At 38.0% G+C, this 19,936-nt stretch overlaps 1 protein-coding gene across 2 annotated transcripts in view; it reads right to left on the reverse strand.

Moving 5' to 3' along the window:
* Positions 1 to 19,936, reverse strand: part of DMD (dystrophin) — a 3,507,873-nt gene that overhangs the window by 1,511,036 nt on the left and 1,976,901 nt on the right. For both annotated transcript variants that reach the window (XM_073614841.1, XM_073614839.1), the window contains one exon: positions 16,503 to 16,678. In XM_073614841.1, coding sequence (XP_073470942.1) covers positions 16,503 to 16,678 — 176 coding nt within the window. The remainder of the gene's footprint in view (positions 1 to 16,502; positions 16,679 to 19,936) is intronic.

Raw genomic sequence — 19,936 nt, forward strand, 5'->3', positions numbered from 1 at the left:
TTTGTCTAATAGTTCTCTAGCACCACATAAAGTCCATTTATGTGCACAGTTTAGTTATATAAAGACTACAGATCCTCTTTTTGCACCTGGAAGTTCATGGGTCCATCCTGCATACCAGCTTCTTCAGCACACCTGGTTTGAACATCTTCAGCAGCACAACAGCTCTTAGGCTGTCTTCTGATTTTCTGCTGCATATTCACTTATTAAAGGCACCATGACTTGTCTGCCTAAACCCTCTCTCCAACTTCATGGAGTACTGGGCCAGAGGCGTAAGGGAAACCTTCTTGTCAGCCCCGCCTCTAACAGGTACATAACATGTGTGGTATAAGTATTGAAGAATATATCAATAATTAAATGCTAACTCTCTGTATGGGTCAATATTTCTACTCCAGACGATAACTACACACATGATATTTCATGAGTTGTCTGAATACCTCACTATACTCAGTCCAATTCTTTTGGAGCTCATTATTGTCCAAGGAACTGCCCTTGTTACTTTTTCAGTTACTTATAAGAAATACCAACTATGCAGGGCTGAACACGATACACTTCAGGAATAGTTGTAAAACATGTCAATGGTTTGTCAATATTTTCATCAATTGGCTCCAGTTAGAGCCAACTTGAATCATTAAACGTACAGGTTTCCCTGTCTTTTTCCAGCTGGACTTTCTCCTGGGGAGATATAATCTCCTTTTGTGTGGTGCTAGCCTTAGCACAACTCAGATACATTTATGAGATTATCTCCTTTTCTGAAATCTCTGGTACATAGAATGCACCTCCTGTTTTAAATCCTCCTCATTAGTTCAGTTTTGAAAAATCCTCATAATTTTACAAGTCGGCATTTAATTTATCAGAGAACTGAAATGATGGGTTTGCAACATGCAGCAAGAAGTTGGCTTTGCTTTACTTCCTATTGGTTTTAGTGGTGAGCCTATTGCTATTGATCAGGGTTTTAAGATTCTCTGAGAGTAAAGCTACCCATAGATGGATCAAAATTTCATCAGGGACTGGCTGAATTTCGATCCATATACGAGCACTTGACTTCTGTACAACTGTCCTACTGGAAAATTCCCTCTCAATCAGTGCTGCAGGTTATAGCCTGCACTACTGATCTGTGTATTATAATGGTAGAAAAGTCAAATACAATAACACAGCTGGGAAGATTCTCCGATGTACCTTGAATGTGTGGATGGGAGAATCAAGTCAATTAACCTTTTTCAGGTCCTCATGGACCACCTCCAGGAATAAACTAATAAACCAGTTGTTGAAAAGGACCATCATTGTTTTGGCTTTAAATTTGTAGTTGTGGATTCATTGGAAGAGGTTTATTTAGCTTCCAATATCTCTAGATCTACTAGTTATTTTGATATTAGATTCTCACTAAAATTATCTCTGAATATGCATTTTCTATGACATACTCAGTTGGAATTGCACAAATTTGTAACAGGTTTACTATTAGCCTTAACTGAACTATAGTATCTGACCAGAGATCGCTTATAGTTGGTTGTTTTTGCTACATTGTGATTGTTGAAAATGGGCCTTCATTGTCCATGACTGATGCATAATTATTTAGTGTAGCCATGAAATTAGCATTTAATGCTTTCATAATTAGGTGTCATATAACAGATACTAATATTTTTAATGTTAACAAACTTTGTGCCAACATACATAACCAGCTATACAAAAACTGTTGTATAGTAAAATTAATAGCACTCATTAAATCAATCTAAGTAACTATTTTTTCAAATACAAAAAGCATTTTGTTGATTTTCAAGAGGCAATGGTTTGGCATCACAGCTAGATCTCCACTACAAATGCTGGCATAAACTGAGGCCAAGTCCTTCTGTGTGCAGTAGCACTAGGCTTTAGAAAGAACACCTGGAACTGGAAGAAGAGATGTATTGGTAATGATAAATGATGCCTGTGGCTTCTCTTTAGTCCAACAGAATCGTGGACTTCAAACACTGCAGCATATCTTTCTATGAATGTTTAATGAATAGTAAACAATAAACTAGCAGGTGTGTTTTTTCTTTCCCCAGGATGAAAATTTTGATTTGAAATACATAGCTTTAAATGAGCCATTTAAATTGATTCAGTAGTTTGATTGTACTTGTGTTAGCTATACTATGCAATGAGCAGTTCTTGTATTACGTATGGATCTTGCATGAAATTATGTGATTTTTTTAAATATTTGTTTGCTTAATTTGTATACTAAAAAAATACAAAAACAATAAAACACACATGTTCAAAATATTTCACCTTTTTTAAGTTAGGTAAATGTAAAATTGCAAGATAATCATTTATATTTACAAACACAACCAGCAGTTGGAGCTCTAGGATTTCCTTCACAAATTTTCCAGGCACCCTTAGCTGTTGAAAAAAGCTTTTGTTTACAAACCTTTGTAACTTAACTCCCTAGTAATGAAGGTCAAAACAAATCTTAATGCCTGAAAACAGTTTTGCAACTTTGATATACAGGTATGTTAGCAATCTTTGCAAGTGTTATAATAGTGAAATTGCTGTGACTGAAAAAAGTCTTACATTGGTGCTATAATGAACGATTGTATTATCAAACGCTACCTTAAAAGGGTGTGTATATTATCAATCTTGTAATGGGTGGCTGCATACAATCTTATTGTGTTCCCACAAAGTGAAATAGCAAAACATTTTGTATATTATGTTGCTGTGCCTACACCCTCAGTAGTGTGTATTAGTCATTATGGCATAACATAAAATCATAAATAATATTTTAAACGTAAAACAACAATATCTTTGTGTGATAATCTGTGTAATTCTTCCAATATAACCAGTGCAAAATTAATTAGATCATATACATAGTGTATTATCTACAGTTTCAACTTCCAAAATGTCTTTTAAATAAAACCATAAAGTGCAGTTCATTTGGTGATTCTACAACAATGTGATCCACAATAAAAGTGCTAGTGCTTGCTAAACATGTGCACACTGAAATATTTTGTTTCAAAATTTCGGTTTCGTCAGAATTTTTTTTTATTTAGTTACTCCCGAAATTCGTTTTTTTTTTTTTGTTTTGTTAAAAAAAATGCATTTGTACAAAAATCCGAATTAATTAAAGTTGAATCTGTCAATTGAAGGCTTATGGTGTCTGTCAGATGTTCTAAGAAGATTTGACGAAGCAGCTAAACTGTACGACGCCATGATCGTACATTTCCGGTCAAATGCTCTGCCCACAAGCTTTAGTAGAATTCTTATGTTGTTTGACCAATAATACTTATAATTATTAATTATTATTACTAGTCAAACAACAAAATTCTTCTTAGCCTATGGGTGGAGCATTTGACCATAAATGTCCACTCGCAGCAATCGTATGTTTTTAGCTGCTTCGTCGAATCTTCATGTCTCTATAATGTCGAATCTTTTCTCTCTATTTCGAATAATCTTGGACTGATAGAGTTAGGTTAGGCACATTAAACCGCAGGTTTGATAGACACAGATCGCTATTGTCACTGTCATGACGATTGTTCTAACTATCCATATCAAACTGTTGTCGCAACGATACAAAAATATAATAGATACTTAAAAAAAGCATTTTTTTATTTTGGATCTTTCAGATTTCGGATTCTGTGCGTTCACTATCATTTGTTAAAACGAACACGAAAATCCCCAAAAATTCAGACGAAAATGCATTCGGACTATTTGCAGTTCATAAGTGACTCCACAACAATATGATATGAAAAAAAAGTGTTCTTCGGTGACTCCCACCACCTCTTCCAGCTCTCTGCGCTCACCTCTCTTATTGACCTCTCTTACTAGGTCAAATCACGCTTCCTCCTTTCTTCCACCTGATTTTTTTACAGTCTGTTAAAACATAGCAACTCACATTTCAGATACATTTTCAACTGCTAAAATGTGCCCGTGGCGACACGCACAGAGTGGAGCCAGATGACGCTGCCAATACCGGAAGTGATGCTGGAGCCTTCAAGCCCCACTGTCAGTTTTAGGAGTCAAAAGTTTTTATCTGAAATGTAAGTTGCTATATTTTAATAAATAGATTTTAAATGAATTACTGCACTATGAGGATACCCTTTTTTACATAAACCATCTCACGGAGTAAACCACGATCTTAAAGGGCCACACACCCAATTATAAATAGAGTGTCAGAACATCAGGTGGAGGAAAATGTTATATCTATTTGTTTATACATAAATAAACTGTATAATATACAGTAACACACAGACATTAATGTCTAAACTGCAGGCAACAAAAGTGAGTACACCCCTAAGTGAAAATGTCCAAATTGGGCCCAATTAGCCATTTTCCCTCCCCAGTGTCATGTGACTTGTTAGTGTTACAAGGTCTCAGGTGTGAATGAGGAGCAGGCATGTTAAATTTGGTGTTATCGTTCTGACTCCCTCATACTGGTCACTGGAAGTTCAACATGGCACCTCATGGCAAAGAACTCTCTGAGGATCTGAAAAAAGGAATTGTTGCTCTACATAAAGATGGCCTAGCCTATAAGAAGATTGCCAAGACCCTGAAACTGAGCTGCAGCACGGTGGCCAAGACCATACAGTGGTTTAACAGGACAGGTTCCACTCAAAACAGGCCTCGCCATGGTCGACCAAAGAAGTTGAATGCACGTGCTCAGAATCATATCCAGAGGTTGTCTTTGGGAAATAAACGTATGAGTGCTGCCAGCATTGCTGCAGAGGTTGAAGGGGTGGGGGTTCAGCCTGTCAGTTCTCAGACCATACACCGCACACTGCATCAAATTGGTCTGCATGGCTCTCATCCCAGAAGGAAGCCTCTTCTAAAGATGATGCACAAGAAAGCCTGCAAACAGTTTGCTGAAGACAAGCAGACTAAGGACATAGATTACTGGAACCATGTCCTGTGGTCTGATGAGACCAAGATAAACTTATTTGGTTCAGATTGTGTCAAGCGTGTGTGGCAGCAACCAGGTGAGGAGTACAAAGACAAGTGTGTCTTGCCTACAGTCAAGCATGGTGGTGGGAGTGTCATGGTCTGGGGCTGCATGAGTGCTGCCAGCACTGGTGAGCTACAGAGCATGATCCCCACCCTTCAGAGACTGGGCCGCAGAGCAGTATTCCAACATAATAATGACCCCAAACACACCTCCAAGATGACCACTGCCTTGCTAAAGAAGCTGAGGGTAAAGGTGATGGACTGGCCAAGCAGGTCTCCAGACCTAAACCCTATTGAGCATTTGTGGGGCATCCTCAAACAGAAGGTGGAGGAGCGCAAGGTCTCTAACATCCACCAGCTTTGTGATGTCATCATGGAGGAGTGGAAGAGGACTCCAATGACAACCTGTGAAACACTGGTGAACTCCATGCCCAAGAGGGTTAAGGCAGTGCTGCAAAAAAATGGTGGCCACACAAAATATTGACACTTTGGGCCCAATTTGGACATTTTCACTTAGGGGTGTACTCACTTTTGTTGCCAGCGGTTTAGACATTAATGGCTGTGTTTTTTTGAGGGGACAGCAACAATTTACACCGTTATACAAGCTGTACACTCACTACTTTACATTGTAGTAAAGTGCCATTTCTTCAGTGTTGTCACATGAAAAGATAGAATAAAATATTTACAAAAATGTGAGGGGTGTACTCACTTTTGAGAGATACTGTATATTATACACAGTATCTCACAAAAGTGAGCACACCCTTTTGTAAATATTTTATTATATCTTTTTCATGTGACAACACTGTAGAAATGACACTTTGCTACAATGTAAAGTAGTGAATGTATAGCTTGTTTAACAGTGTAAATTTGCTGTCCCCTCAAAAAAACACAGCCATTAATGTCTAAACCGCAGGCAACAAAAGTGAGTACACCCCTAAGTGAAAATGTCCAAATTGGGCTCAAAGTGTCAATATTTTGTGTGGCCACCATCTTTTTGCAGCACTGGAGTCCTCTTCCACTCTTCCGTGACAGCATCATGGAGCTGGTGGATGTTAGAGACCTTGCGCTCCTCCACCTTCCGTTTGAGGATGCCCCACAAATGCTCAATAGGTTTTAGGTCTGGAGACATGCTTGGCCAGTCCGTCACCTTTACTCTCAGCTTCTTTAGCAAGGCAGGGCTCATTTTGGAGGTGTATTTGGGGTTGTTATTATGTTGGAATCCTACCCTGAGGACCAGTCTCCGGAGGGAGGGGATCATGTTCTGCTTCAGTATGTCACAATACATGTTGGTATTCATGGTTGCCTCAATGAACTGTAGCTCCCCATTGTTGGCAGCACTCATGCAGCCCCAGACCATGACACCCTCACCACTATGCTTGACTGTAGGCAAGACACACTTGTCTTTGTACTCTTCTCACCTGGTTGCCACCACACACACTTGACACCGTCTGAACCAAATAAGTTTATCTTGGTCTCATCAGACCACAGGACATGGTTTCAGTAATCTATGTCCTTAGTCTGCTTATCTTCAGCAGTTTGCGGGCTTTCTTGTGCATAATCTTTAGAAGAGGCTTCCTTCTGGGATGACAGCCATGCAGACCAATTTGATGCAGTGTGCGGCGTATGGTCTGAGAACTGACAGGCTGACCCCCACCTCTTCAACCTCTGCAGCAATGCTGGCAGCACTCATGCATCTATTTCCCAAAGACAACCTCTGGATATGACACTGTCGACCATGACGAGGTCTGTTCTGAGTGGAACCTGTCCTGTTATACCGCTGTATGGTCTTCTTTATGTAGAGCAACAATTCTTTTTTTCAGATCCTCAGAGACTTCTTTGCCATGAGGTGCCATGTTGAACTTCCAGTGACCAGTATGAGAGAGTGAGAGCAATAACACCAAATTTAACATACCTGCTCCCCATTCACACCTGAGACCTTGTAACACTAATGAGTCACATGACACCGGCGAGGGATAATGGCTAATTGGACCCAATTTGGACAATTTCACTTAGGGGTGTACTCACATGTGTTGCCAGCAGTTTAGACATTAATGGCCATGCAATGCATTATTTTTAGGGGACAGCAAATTTACACTGTCATACAAGCTGTACACTCACTATGTTACATTGTAGTAAAGTGTCATTTGCTCAGTGTTGTCACATGAAAAGATATAATAAAATATTTACAAAAATGTGAGGGGTGTACTCACTTCTGTGAGATACTGTATAGCTATATATATAAAAAATGTATATATTTATATATATTTTCTGACAGTGCTAGAACCTATAATTGTGTAAGTATAGCCAGGGGATGCACAAGGTTATCAAAGATAAAGCTTGATGGGGCTTAGGAGTGTTGTGTCTAAGCAGAGAAGACCAGGTGATTAGTTTTCTCTGAGTTTTTTTTAATCCAGGATCAGAGTCCAGAGTCTGAAGGCTGCAAAGAGTCTTGGGTAGGATTAAGCATTCAATCTTGTGTCCAGGTCTTTCTGAAGACCTGCAGGCTAGATGAGGGTGTAGTCACATAGTTGGTGAGGTTGAAAAAAGACACAAATCCATCAAGTCCAACCTATGTGCGTGCTCCTATGTTAACATTACATTGTATACCGCTGTATGTTGTGGTCATTAAGGTGCCTATCTAATAGTTTTTTTTAAATTGTTGATGCTAACCACTGCTTTTTTAAGACAATTTCACATCCTTACCCCTCTAACAGTAAAGAACCCTCTAAGCAGTTTTAGGTTAAACCACTTAAACTGCTTAGAATTGCCTAATTTTAGTGAATGGCCGCGTGTCTTTTTAAATTGACTTGCGCAGAAAAGTTTTATCCCTATTGTGGGGTCACCAGTATGGTATTTTTACATTGAAATCATATCCCCTCTCAAGTGTCTCTTCTCCAGAGAGAATAAGTTCAGTGTTTGCAGTCTTTCCCCATAGCTGAGATCCTCCAGTCCCTTTATTAGCTTTGTTGCCTTTCTCTGTCCACACTTGTTATTAGCAAGGACCTGGCCATGGCATAGGGATCCTGTCAGCTTCAGGAGACAGGTGTGTGCTCCTTCCAGGAGACAACCATACTCCCATTAGGAGAGGTGTCCCTGTGTCCCAGCACTCCATGTTGGAGGACAGATTCCTTACCCACAGGACTGAGAAAGTTGGGACAGCTTAGCAAGACTGTAGGACTGGGAGAGCTAAGGCCACCAGACGAGTCAAAGGGGCTGAGTGAATTTTTAGGTCAAGGAGGAGTGAGAGAGCCTAGGGTGCCTGGAGATTTCATATTGAGAGGCCAGGGAATGGGCTTGTGCAGCAGGAAGGATGTAACTACAGTACAAGCTGAGTGAACTAGGAGAACCCAGGGAGCCAGGAGAGCTGGGTAAGACAGTCTGAGGGACCAGGAAAAAGAGCAGAGATGCTGCGGAAGAGATAGGTGGGTGGCTCTGCATTAATTGGTATGTGTTTTGCTTGTGACAATCTCCTGAGGGGCAACTATTCTGTTTTAAAATTTTCTTTAAGTTTGTTTAATAAAAGTGAGCTAGCAAGCCTTAAAACAGAGTTCAGACTGGCATTGACTCAGTACAAATGCTTCTTATGCCCCATACACACAGTCGGATTTTCCGACAGAAAATGTGTGATAGGACCTTGTTGTCGGAAATTCCGACCATGTGTGGGCTCCATCACACATTTTCCAGCGGAATTTCCGACACACAAAGTTTGAGAGCAGGATATAACATTTTCCGACAACAAAATGTAAAACACATGCAAAATAGCAAAAAGGGTAAAAAACTGTTCTGAGGATAACGTGAAGTATTAGTGTGTCATATACCCAAAATTCACAAGAATGTGAATTAATCTCCAAAAATATATATATAATAAAATGAAGGTAATGAATAATATGTTTGGATGCTTTTTACCCCCATCATTAAGGTGAGAGTTCTGGGAGACTATAAGCATTAAGAAGCCATTCATGATACATCTAGAAATATACATGGACACTTTTCCCTTTTAACAACACTTCTATTGGATCCATCAGGCTGTGAAGGCGACAGACGTTATTTCTCCTTGTCAAAAGAAGTTTATTGAGTATACAATGTTATAAAGATACATAAAGTAAGTTTACAAGGACCTATAAAGTAAGCTCATTGTTTTACAGTAGGGTTTATATAGGTAAATATCATGAAATTTCAAATATTAAACATTGGGTTCACGTAAACCTAAATTAAAGATATATATCATTTCCTTAGTTACTTTTGTAGGTATTTAAATGATTTATACCTACTATACATATTGTTTACAAGTAGAGTGTATATAGGTCAGATAATGAGCTTTAATCGTAAGGTGGAGAAAAGGAAAGAGAAAGAAGAAAAAGGGTTGAAAGGTAGAGGTATGGTCCACAAGGTTGTCCCGCTCGTCAGTTTATTATTCTTTTTAGTTCTCTTTGAAGCCTTAGAATGGGTGTCTCTGTAAGTCATTTAATCTGTTACCATGGCAACAGGACAGAGTCATTGAAGTTTGACAGGAACTGTTGTTTTATCCAAGGATGCCAAAGTTTTTCAAATTTTGGAATTTGATTTTGATCGATGGCTACCATCTTAGCATGGGACATTGTATTATTCATTCTGTGAATTATTTCTGCTAGTACCAATGTAGGAGATTTCCATGCCTTAGCCACTGTTTGTTTTGCAGCCGTTATTAGTTGGATCATAAGTTTGAATTGAGAGAGTGTTAACCATTCCGGTTTTAGATTAAGTAAAGTTAAATATGGATCTGGTTGTATTATTTTTTTAAATATTTTAGATGCAATCACGAAGACTTCCTTCCAGAAGGTTTGGATTACTGGGCACGTCCACCATATGTGTAAATATGTGCCTATTTCTGGGCATCCTCGAAAACAAAGAGCTGAGGTATTAGGTGAATATTTTGCCACTCTAGCGGGTACAAGGTACCAGCGAGTTAGGACTTTATAATTTGTCTCCAGTGCTAAGATGTTGTGTGAGGATGACTTAGATGTGAGCCATATGTTAGACCAGTCCGTGTCTTCTAAAGTTCGTCCCAGGTCCTCCCCCTACCTCTGAACGTAAGAGGGTCTATTAAGATTTGCTACTCCATATAATTGATTATAAAGTGATGAAATTGTACCTTTAGCAAATGGATCTTTTGTACAGATTGATTCAAAAATGGATAATTGGGATAATGGTGTATCCCCCTTTAGGAATGGTGTATAGAAATTTTTGATTTGGAGATATCTAAATATCTCAGAGTTTGGTAGATCATATTTTTCTCTAAGCGATGGGAATGAAAGGAATAATTTAGATGCTATGAAGTCATTTAGTGTCTGAATGCCTGATGTTGTCCAAGCTTTAAAAGAATTTGGGTAGATCCATGCCGGATAAAAGGCCGGATTTCTGATAAAAGAAAGGAGAGGATTGTGTGGAGATTGTAACTGATATTTGGTTTTTAGTTTATCCCAGAGAGATAAGAAGTGTTTAGTTATAGGATTATGAATTTTAAAGCGGTCTTTAGGATCAAGCCATAATAAATTTGATATTAATAGAGGGTCATTTTCTGAAGCCTCTATAAATACCTATAATGGGATTTCCTGTTTTGCATGGTATTTGGACAGACTGGCCAAATGTGCTGCTCTGTAGTAGTTAGTAAAATTAGGGTATCCCAGGCCTCCTTTATTTTTGGGAAGATGTAGTGTGTGTATAGGTATACGTGGTTTAGAAGAGCCCCATATAAACGAAGTTGCTCTTTTTTGTACTATTCTCAAAAAATAGGAAGGAATTGGAATAGGGAGGATTCTGAATAGATAAAGCAATTTGGGTAGAATAGTCATTTTGATTGCATTAATCTTCCCTATCCAGGATAAAGGAAGTTGCGACCATTGTTTTATTAGATTTGTAATCTGTCTTAATACAGGAGGATAATTGGTTGAGAATAAGTCAGAATGAGATGCTGTTAAATGAATTCCAAGATATGGGTTTGATTTTTCTGCCCATGTGAATGGGAGTGCAGCCCTAGCCGGGATCAATTCCATGTTTGTGAGTGAAATATTAAGCACTAGGCATTTCTTAGGATTAATCATAAGGCCGGATAGGGCTGCAAATCCATCAAGAGCTGGTATTAAGTTAGGACCAGAGACCTGTGGTGATGATAGAAAAAGTAATATATCGTCTGCAAATATACATAATTTGTGTGTAATACCTCCTACTTCAATGCCAGTTATAGTTTGGTTTGTTCTGATGTATTGGGCCATGGGTTCGAGTATAAGGGCAAATAATAAGGGAGATAATGGGCAACCCTGTCGGGTACCTCTTTCGATATTAAAGGCTTCAGATTTGTATCCAGCATATTTTATATAGGCTTTGGGTTTATTATATAATGCTTTGATCCATGTTAAAAAGTGGGGTCCAAAACCCCATTTTTGTAATGAATATTGCATATATTGCCAGGATACTGTGTCAAATGCCCTCTTAATATCGAGAGATAGAAAACATAAAGGGATTTTCCGTTTTTTAGCAATATGTGCCAATAACACTGCCCTGCGTATATTATCGCCTGCCTGTCTATTTGGCATGAAGCCTACTTGATCTCTATGTATTAATTTTCCTATAATGCTATTGAGGCGTTTTGCTATTATTTTTGCTAATAATTTAATATCGAGGTTTAACAGAGAGATAGGCCGATAATTCACACAGGAAGTATCATCAGAAAGGGGTTTTGGGATCATACAAACAATTGCCATTAGTGTTTCTTGCCGAAAAGAATGTCCATCTAGAAGTTTGTTAAAAGTTTCAGTGAGAATGGGAGAGAGTATTTCTGAGAATGTTTTATAGTATAAAGCCGAGTAGCCATCTGGGCCTGGTCTTTTATTAAGTTTTAGGTCTTTTATGGCGTTAGCAACTTCATCTATAGTTATAGGCTCATCCAAACTGCTTTTTTGATTCTGAGATAACTCAGGTAAGGTTATTTTTGAGAAGAAGGATTCAGCCTCTGTAGGATTAAATTCATTGTTTGTCTTGTATAAAGTTGCGAGATGTGAGTGAAATTTATGGACTATTTTAACTGGATTACAAGTGTAAACATTTTTTGATAATTTCAAACGTATTGGTTTGAAAGATTTGTTAGTTGAATTTAATGCCCGAGCCAAATATGTACCTGGTTTGTTTGTATTCATGTAGAAATTGTGTTTGGAGCGTTTGAGGGATTTATCAACTGACTCAGTGAGAAATAGATCGTATTCCAATCTAGATTTTTCCAGATGAGATTTTGTACTCTGAGATGGATTATCTTGAAATGATATGTAGGCTGCATTAAAATTGAGTTCTAGTTTTTTTGCTAGATTTTTGCGTTCCCGTTTAAATAGTGCCATTTGTCTTTGTATTGTACCACGCAAGACAGGCTTATGAGCTTCCCACAGTGTTATTGGGGAGATGTCTGTTGTATTATTAATTGATATGTATTCCTTTAAAGCTTGTTCAATGGCCATCTGATGTAGTGGGTGTTTGAGCATTATGTCCGGTAAGTACCACGTTGGGTCATGCGCTTTTGGTATGGCTGAGGCTATAGTAGTGTATACTGCATTATGGTCAGACCACGGAATCGGAATTATATCTGATGCAATAATTTCTGGTATCATTCCTATTGTTAGAAAAATATGATCTATTCTGGTGAAGGTTTGATGAGGGTGCGAGAAATAAGTGAATTTCTTTTTCATTGGGTTACTTTCTCTCCACGAATCTACCAGATTGTATTTGGAAAGAAGTTGAGAAAAAGGTAATTTAGAGGTTATTTTGGATGGTGTAAAAGGTGATTTATCTAGAAATGGGAGGAGGACCTGGTTCGAATCCCCACACATTATCACTGTTCCTATTTTGTGTGTATTAATCACTTGTAATATATGTGAGAGGAATGGTGTAGGTTGTTTGTTGGGAGCGTAGTAGGAAATCACCGTGATTGCTGTATCCATTATATAACCCATGAGTATCAGGTATCTACCTTCTGGGTCTTTAATTTCTGATGATAAGGTGAATGGTGTGGATCAGTGAAATGCAATTAGAGTTCCCCTTTGCTTGGTACAGGCAGAAGCCGTGTAAATTTGTTGATAAAAAGGAGAAATATATTTTGGAGTAGAATCTTTGGTGAAGTGTGTTTCTTGGAGGCATACTATGTGAGCCTTCTTGTTATGGAAAGTACGGAAGGCTTTGGTCCTTTTTTGAGGGACATTTATTCCCTGAACATTCAGGGAAAGTATATTCAGTGGTGCCATGGCAACAGATCAAATAGTTTTGACTTACTTTTTGTTATGCAGAGCTGACTGCGCAGATCAACCTGTGTGGACTGAAGAGATGAATAGATAGAAAAGAAACCAGTGAATTCTGCAGTAAAGCGTAAACAAAAAACATATGAGATTAAATGATACATTGTATAAATTATTTTTTGCAAGTAATCACAATTTACCCGTGAAAGAGAATAAATATCTCTCTCAGGGGTATAAGTGCCTTCGTCACACTCCCACATAATATGGTTGGGAGAATGAGGAGGGCTAATGGGGGTACACGGATCTTCCGCTTACAGGAGAGAAGTGCTATGTCAAAAGACATCAAAATGATGTTTCATTAATTGGAGTGCAGAATATAGTTTTTGTTGAAATTATTTATTCCAAGGTGGTTGTATATGGTTAGTCTTGCCCTAGGCTAAATAATTCAGTTAGAAAGGTACTGTTAATAACTTTGGTATTGATGAAGATAGTTTGAATTATTTTGGGATTTTAACCCTTTTAGAGTAAACAATTACATATTTTATTCATATGTAACTGTTTAGATATGTTAACTCATAAAATTGAGGTTGTATTGCTTCAGATTAGAATAAACAAAAACATAATTCTAGGAACTAGTTAGGTAATAATATATTTGTTTTAAGAAAAGAAAGAAAAAGCTTCCATTACTTCTGGATTATTGAACATATTTGTCCTAAAAAGTAATAAATCTATTGTTATTACCTGATAATATATAACTGAACAAGAATTTCCTTATTTCACTTATATATTCTAAGGCTATATGAATCAGAAGTAATAAGAAATATAACTGGAATGTAACATGATCCCACACAGTGTGTGACTATCAGAATGCAGTTACATTCAGTTATAAATACAGGTTTTTTATAGAGAACCATCTCTTAGTATAATAAATGAAGAGATATCAGGAATTAGGATGTCAGTCCATTGAATCTTCTTGGTCAATGGATGATGTGGCATAACGGCCTCTTTTGTGAGAATGATGATTCCCATTTTGTTCTGAAATTTTCTGAGTGCTGCCTGAAGATGAAGATGATGCCATTCTTCTGCGTGTGGGAGAGTTTCTGCTTGTGGGTTCTGTCAGATTTAATTTTAATAGGGTTTGTTGTAGTTCATCTGCTGATCTGCTTCTGTAAATTGTACCTTGGTAGTTAAATCTGACTGAAAAGGGGAAGCCCCATTGATACATAATGTTGTGGCGTTGCAGTTCTATTAGTTGGGGTTTCATGGATCGTCTTTTAGTAATAGTAAGTTGGGATAGGTCAGCAAAAATTTGATAATTGTTTCCTTGAAAATTAAGCTCCTTTTTTTCTCTTGCAGCAATTAGTATTTGTTCTTTCGTTCTGTAATAATGAAATTTTGTGATTATATCACGTGGGGGTCCATCTTTCTTTTTGGCTGTGAGGGCTCTGTGTACTCTGTCCAGTTCTAAACGTTCAATAGGGATATCTGGCTTTAGTTCTTGTAATAGAGCAGTAATAGTAGATTGCAGGTCTGTCACAGTTTCAGGTATTCCCCTTATGCGCAAGTTTGAACATCTGGCTCTATTTTCGTAATCTTCGAGCTTAGTTTGAAGTATTAAATTCTCTTCTTTTAATTGTTCCAATTCTGTTATATTTACTTGGGTTGTAATTTCAATTTCATCCATTTTTATTTCTAGGGCTGCGGTTTCCCAGCTCTCTTATTTCTTTGGTTAGGCTTTTTGTTATTTGGTCTGAGGTTTGTTTTAAAGCCTTATGAAGCATCTTTTCAAACTGTAATAATATTACTGGGGATGCTGAGGAGGCTTGTGGAGAAGTTTGTGAGAGGATTTGTTCTGTATCTGACTCAAATGGAGAGTCTTGCTGTGACATTTTCTGTCTGTGAGAGCGCCCTGATGCTGTATATTGTGAGGTGACTGGAGCTGCTTTAGTTGCAGTGAGTGCCTGTGAGCTCTTTGTGAGGTGATTTTTATTTCTGCCACGGTTTCCTCCCAGTACCATATTTCCTGCCCAAACTTTCACAGTTTGTTCCCTGGGGCAAAAAGGTTCAAATGGATACCTTTTGAGCCTGCAGGCTCCGCTTTGTCCTTCTCTTCTCTCCTCAGCGGTGCGGAGCTCTAACAATGCATGTCTGCTCCGCTAGGCTCCGCCCATCCCCCCCCCAGACGTTATTTCTCATTCACTCACTAAGAGGACTATCTAGCTTCATTATTCATTACCCTCATTTTATTATATATATATTTTTGGAGATTAATTCACATTCTTGTGAGTTTTGGGTATATGACACACTAATACTTCACGTTATCTTCGGAACATTTTTGACACTTTATTGCTATTTTGCACGTCTTTTACTTGTATTTGCGCATTTTTGACACTTTATTGTATTTTTGCACATTGACTCCTTTTTATATTGCTGTGTTCACTTATGTATTCCTATGGAGACACCTTTTCTTTTTTCTTTTGTAGCGATATGTGTGTATCCCATTATAGTGTTTTTATAGTGTTATTTATTGCTTGAGTTCTGTCACTAGCTATGTTTCAAATTACTCCCAGTAGCGCGAGAGACACATCCACTTTTTATTTGTTATGCACACATACAGTATTTGTGAGGGTTTAAATGGTTTTCTAATAAAATCTTAAACAAATTCATCACTTCAGACCTAATACTTTTTGTTAAAGTCTGGCTATATATTCACTCCTATTCTCCTTTTCCCCTCACTCTGCAATACCTGTTGTAAAGTAAATAGTCGGGATTGTCATGCTTGCACCATTTTGTACTTTCTGCCAAATGTATTGTAGATTTTGACTATATATTCACTCCTCTTCTCCTTTTCCCCTCACTCTGCAATACCTGTTGTAAAGTAAATGTAGCTGGGATTGTCATGCTTGCACCATTTTGTACTTTCTGCCAAATGTATTGTAGATTTTGCCGAAGCATGAAAGTCCTAGCTCAAAAAATGTAAAATTCATACCACAAACACCAACACCTACCAATATTTTGAGGATTTAAAGACATGAGCTCACAGGAGCTGAACTCAAAAGCAATTTCAATGTCTGTGTAAAATTATTTGTTAGTCTCAGAATTCAGTGTTATCTTGGGTGTGGACCCGTCTGCAACCAATGTATACAATACAGCTCATTTATAATAAACATTAGGAAGCAAATGGAGGGCACTAGGAACACCAGTCAAGTGTAATTTGTTTAACGTTTATGTTTGTGTGTAAGAACCCATCTTTTTTGCATGGAACAGTTGAAGTTTTATTAGCAATTGCAATTAGTTAATACACACTGTTTGATAACACTACATCGTTTCATAGTGACTTACCTTTTCCTTCTTTCATTAAGCTTCCTGTTGATTATAAACCAGCGAGAATTCAGTGCATCTAAATTCTCCTTAATATGGGAAGCGTCAGCAGTTGAAGACTGCTCAGCAACTTCTCCTCCATATACATTCAGGGCTCTAACAGTAGCTTGCTGCTGCTCTATGCCATCTTCAAGCACCTGAAAATGTAAGAATAAAATAGATTTTAGGAATAACACATAATATATTTTTACATTGAAATATAGACTTTATTAGAACATATAAAACACTCTGATCACAATCCCATACTATAAGCTATCTTACAAATCTATGATCTTTCACAATCACCAGATATATTGGATCATCATTACTGCAGATCAGAAGCATTTGGAGATTGGTCCTCTGGTGCCAGATCCCAGCAGACCTTTTAACATCAGGCACTGCTAACTTTCCTTTCTTTTCCTTTCACATGTGAAAATCCTAAGATTTTGTTAGGTCTGGTGGAGCTATTTCTAAGCAAATTCAGATCATCCTGGGTGCAATTCTTTCTTCTCCCTCTGAACATGGATCCATTACAGTGTCTGAATGAAATGCAATATAAAACGCCAAATTTCTATGCAAAATAATTGTACCACTTTGAGATGCAAAAATCTGACTTAATCATACCGTCGGGAGGCTACAGAAAACAATTTTGTCCTATGTCAGTTGTTTTTTTTGCTTTTTGTTTTTTTTGCTTATTTTACATTAAGTCATGCCTGTGGAAAGATTAGTTCTTCTTAGAATTTCTGCATGTATGAGGAGAACTAGCAGTGCCTGATATTGTACAACTTGCTGATTTCAAATAGTCAGGAAGCTTGTCCACAAACACATTTCACTTGCAATATTTGTGGTCTAACATATTCAGTGAGTGTGTAGACTTATGAGTTTGTAGGGTGGCTCTTAGGACTTTGTTGTTATCCGAGGGATTTATATCTATGTGGCCTAAAAGTGGGCTTTTAAGATGTAGCTAAAAAGAAGAGAAGTTTTTTTGCATTGAAAATTAAACTAATACATGCTAGAGATACTGAATATATAATAATCACAACTACGAAGAAGTTCAAGTAAAAAAAAAAACACTGTTCATTTTGCATTATCATCCTATAATTGTAAGGTTGGAAACCATCTTCTAAAGTTGATAACATCACACAATTATACAGAAACACGTCTTCGTATGAATGCACTATTTCATAAAATATGTAATCTCTAACTAAACTCACATCACTCCAACTGATTAAGATGACTTGTTAACCAGTTCTCCAGATGCTACATCCAAATTTACCTATGCATTATAGCTTTAATATTTTAAAATATATTAAACATTCTGATGGATAACATCCCACTACTATTTTTTATAGTTTACATAGGCTTCTAACTTTCCTTTACCCTTTAGGCTTAAAAAATATGAAATACATTTACAGCGTTGTACTTAAACGTTTGTAGTAAATTCTTTAAAATTCTTTGTATTTACAGAGTTCAATTTAAAACTGAATGAATTGCAGATAAATGTGTATAGCATAGAGAATTCTAAGCATGTACAATATCGCTTTTAATCCGCTGCAAGAGTATTTGATTCACAATCAGGAACAGTTTGACAGAACAGAAATATCATTTTGCCGGTTGAACATTAGAAATCAAACAATCTTTTTTGAAATTCCGTCAACGAGTGCACTGTGATTTGTATGCCCTCGGGATGTGTTCTAAAATATTTTCTCAGGGAGATTCCAAAACAACTACTAAACAGCTGCCCAGCAGCTTGTGAAGTAATAAAGAAAGGCTGATAGACTGGAGATAGGATCAAAAAGTGCCACAATACAAAATAAAAGTGCTAGGGAAAAAAATGTACTGTAGACAGAAAAAGGCAATACATTTTATGTGTTCTTTAGACAGTAGAAAAACATCCTGAAACAATAAAAATTATATGATGATTGCGGGGGAAGCTATGATTTATAAACTAGTGTAAACCCTACTGTTATGTCCGCCTTTGCTATTGTTACAATATACTATTTTAATAAAAATTGCATATATGTTTAATAGGGATGAGCCGAACACCCCCCCAGTTTGGTTCACAGCAGAACAGGCAAAAAATTTGTTCGAACACGCGAACACCGTTAAAGCCTATGGGACACGAACATGAATAATCAAAAGTGCTAATTTTAAAGGCTTATATGCATGGTATTGTCATAAAAAGTGTTTGGGGACCTGGGTCCTGCCCCAGGGGACATGTATCAATGCAAAAAAAGTTTTAAAAACAGCCGTTTTTTTGGGAGCAGTGATTTTAATAATGCTTAAAGTGAAACAATAAAAGTGAAATATTCCTTTAAATTTCATACCTGGGGGGTGCCTATAGTATGCCTGTAAAGTGGCGCATGTTTCCCGTGACATAACCGAGTGACCCCGCCCCCTCTGATGCTACGGGGAAGCCATAGGGATGTCCCTGTGTGTCAAAGGTGATGTCACTGTGTGGACCCGCCCTCAGTTATAAAGGAACTGTCACCTGAGAGGCCGGTCATTATGGCGGGTGCCTCCCATGTAGGCAGATCGGTGGCGGCATGTGGCTTTTTTTTTTCCTTTTCAGTCTATCAGAGCAAGAGAAGAATAAGATGAATGGACTTTGTGGGACACTTTTATTTTTTAATTTTTTAATAAAGGACTTGTCCCAAGGCGTGTATTGTTGTTTTTACCTTTTTCACACTTTTTTGTGAAATGGTAGGGGTACATTTGTACCCCGTTACCATTTCACACAGGGGGAAGCTTGGATCTGAGGGCTCCCTTGTTAAAGGGGGATTCCAGATTTCGATAAGCCCCCCACCCGCAGACCCCCACAACCACCGGGCAAGGGTTGTGCGGATGAGGCCCTTGTCCCCATCAACATGGGGACAAGGTGCTTTGGGGGGCCGCTACCCCAAAGCACCCTCCCCATGTTGAGGGCATGTGGCCTGGTATGGTTCAGGAGGGGGGGGGGCTCTCTCATCACCCTTCTTTTCCTTCGGCCTGCCAGGTTGCATGTTTAGATAAGGGTCTGGTATGGATTTTTAGGAAGATCCCCATGCCATTTTTTCTTCTAATTTTGGCGCAGGGTTCCCCTTAATATCCATACCAGACCTGAAGGGCCTGGTATGGAATTTGGGGGTACTCCATGCAATTTTTTTTTTAAATTTTGGTTCGGGGTTCCCCTTAATATTCATACCAGACCCAAAGGGCCTGGTAATGGACTGTGGGGGAATCCCATGCCATTTTTTTCAATGACTTTTATGTGTATTGCCGGGACCGACAATTAATTATAGCCGCGAGTACTTTTAAATGACTTTTTTTCCTTTAGAAATGTCATTTTGCTCTCGGACTGTTCTAAACACGGGAAACATGTGCCACTTTACAGGCATACTATAGACACCCTCCAGGTATGAAATTTAAAGGAATAG

The sequence above is a fragment of the Aquarana catesbeiana genome, linkage group LG02 (genome assembly GCF_042186555.1).
Source record: "Aquarana catesbeiana isolate 2022-GZ linkage group LG02, ASM4218655v1, whole genome shotgun sequence".
Taxonomy (NCBI): Eukaryota; Metazoa; Chordata; class Amphibia; order Anura; family Ranidae; genus Aquarana; species Aquarana catesbeiana.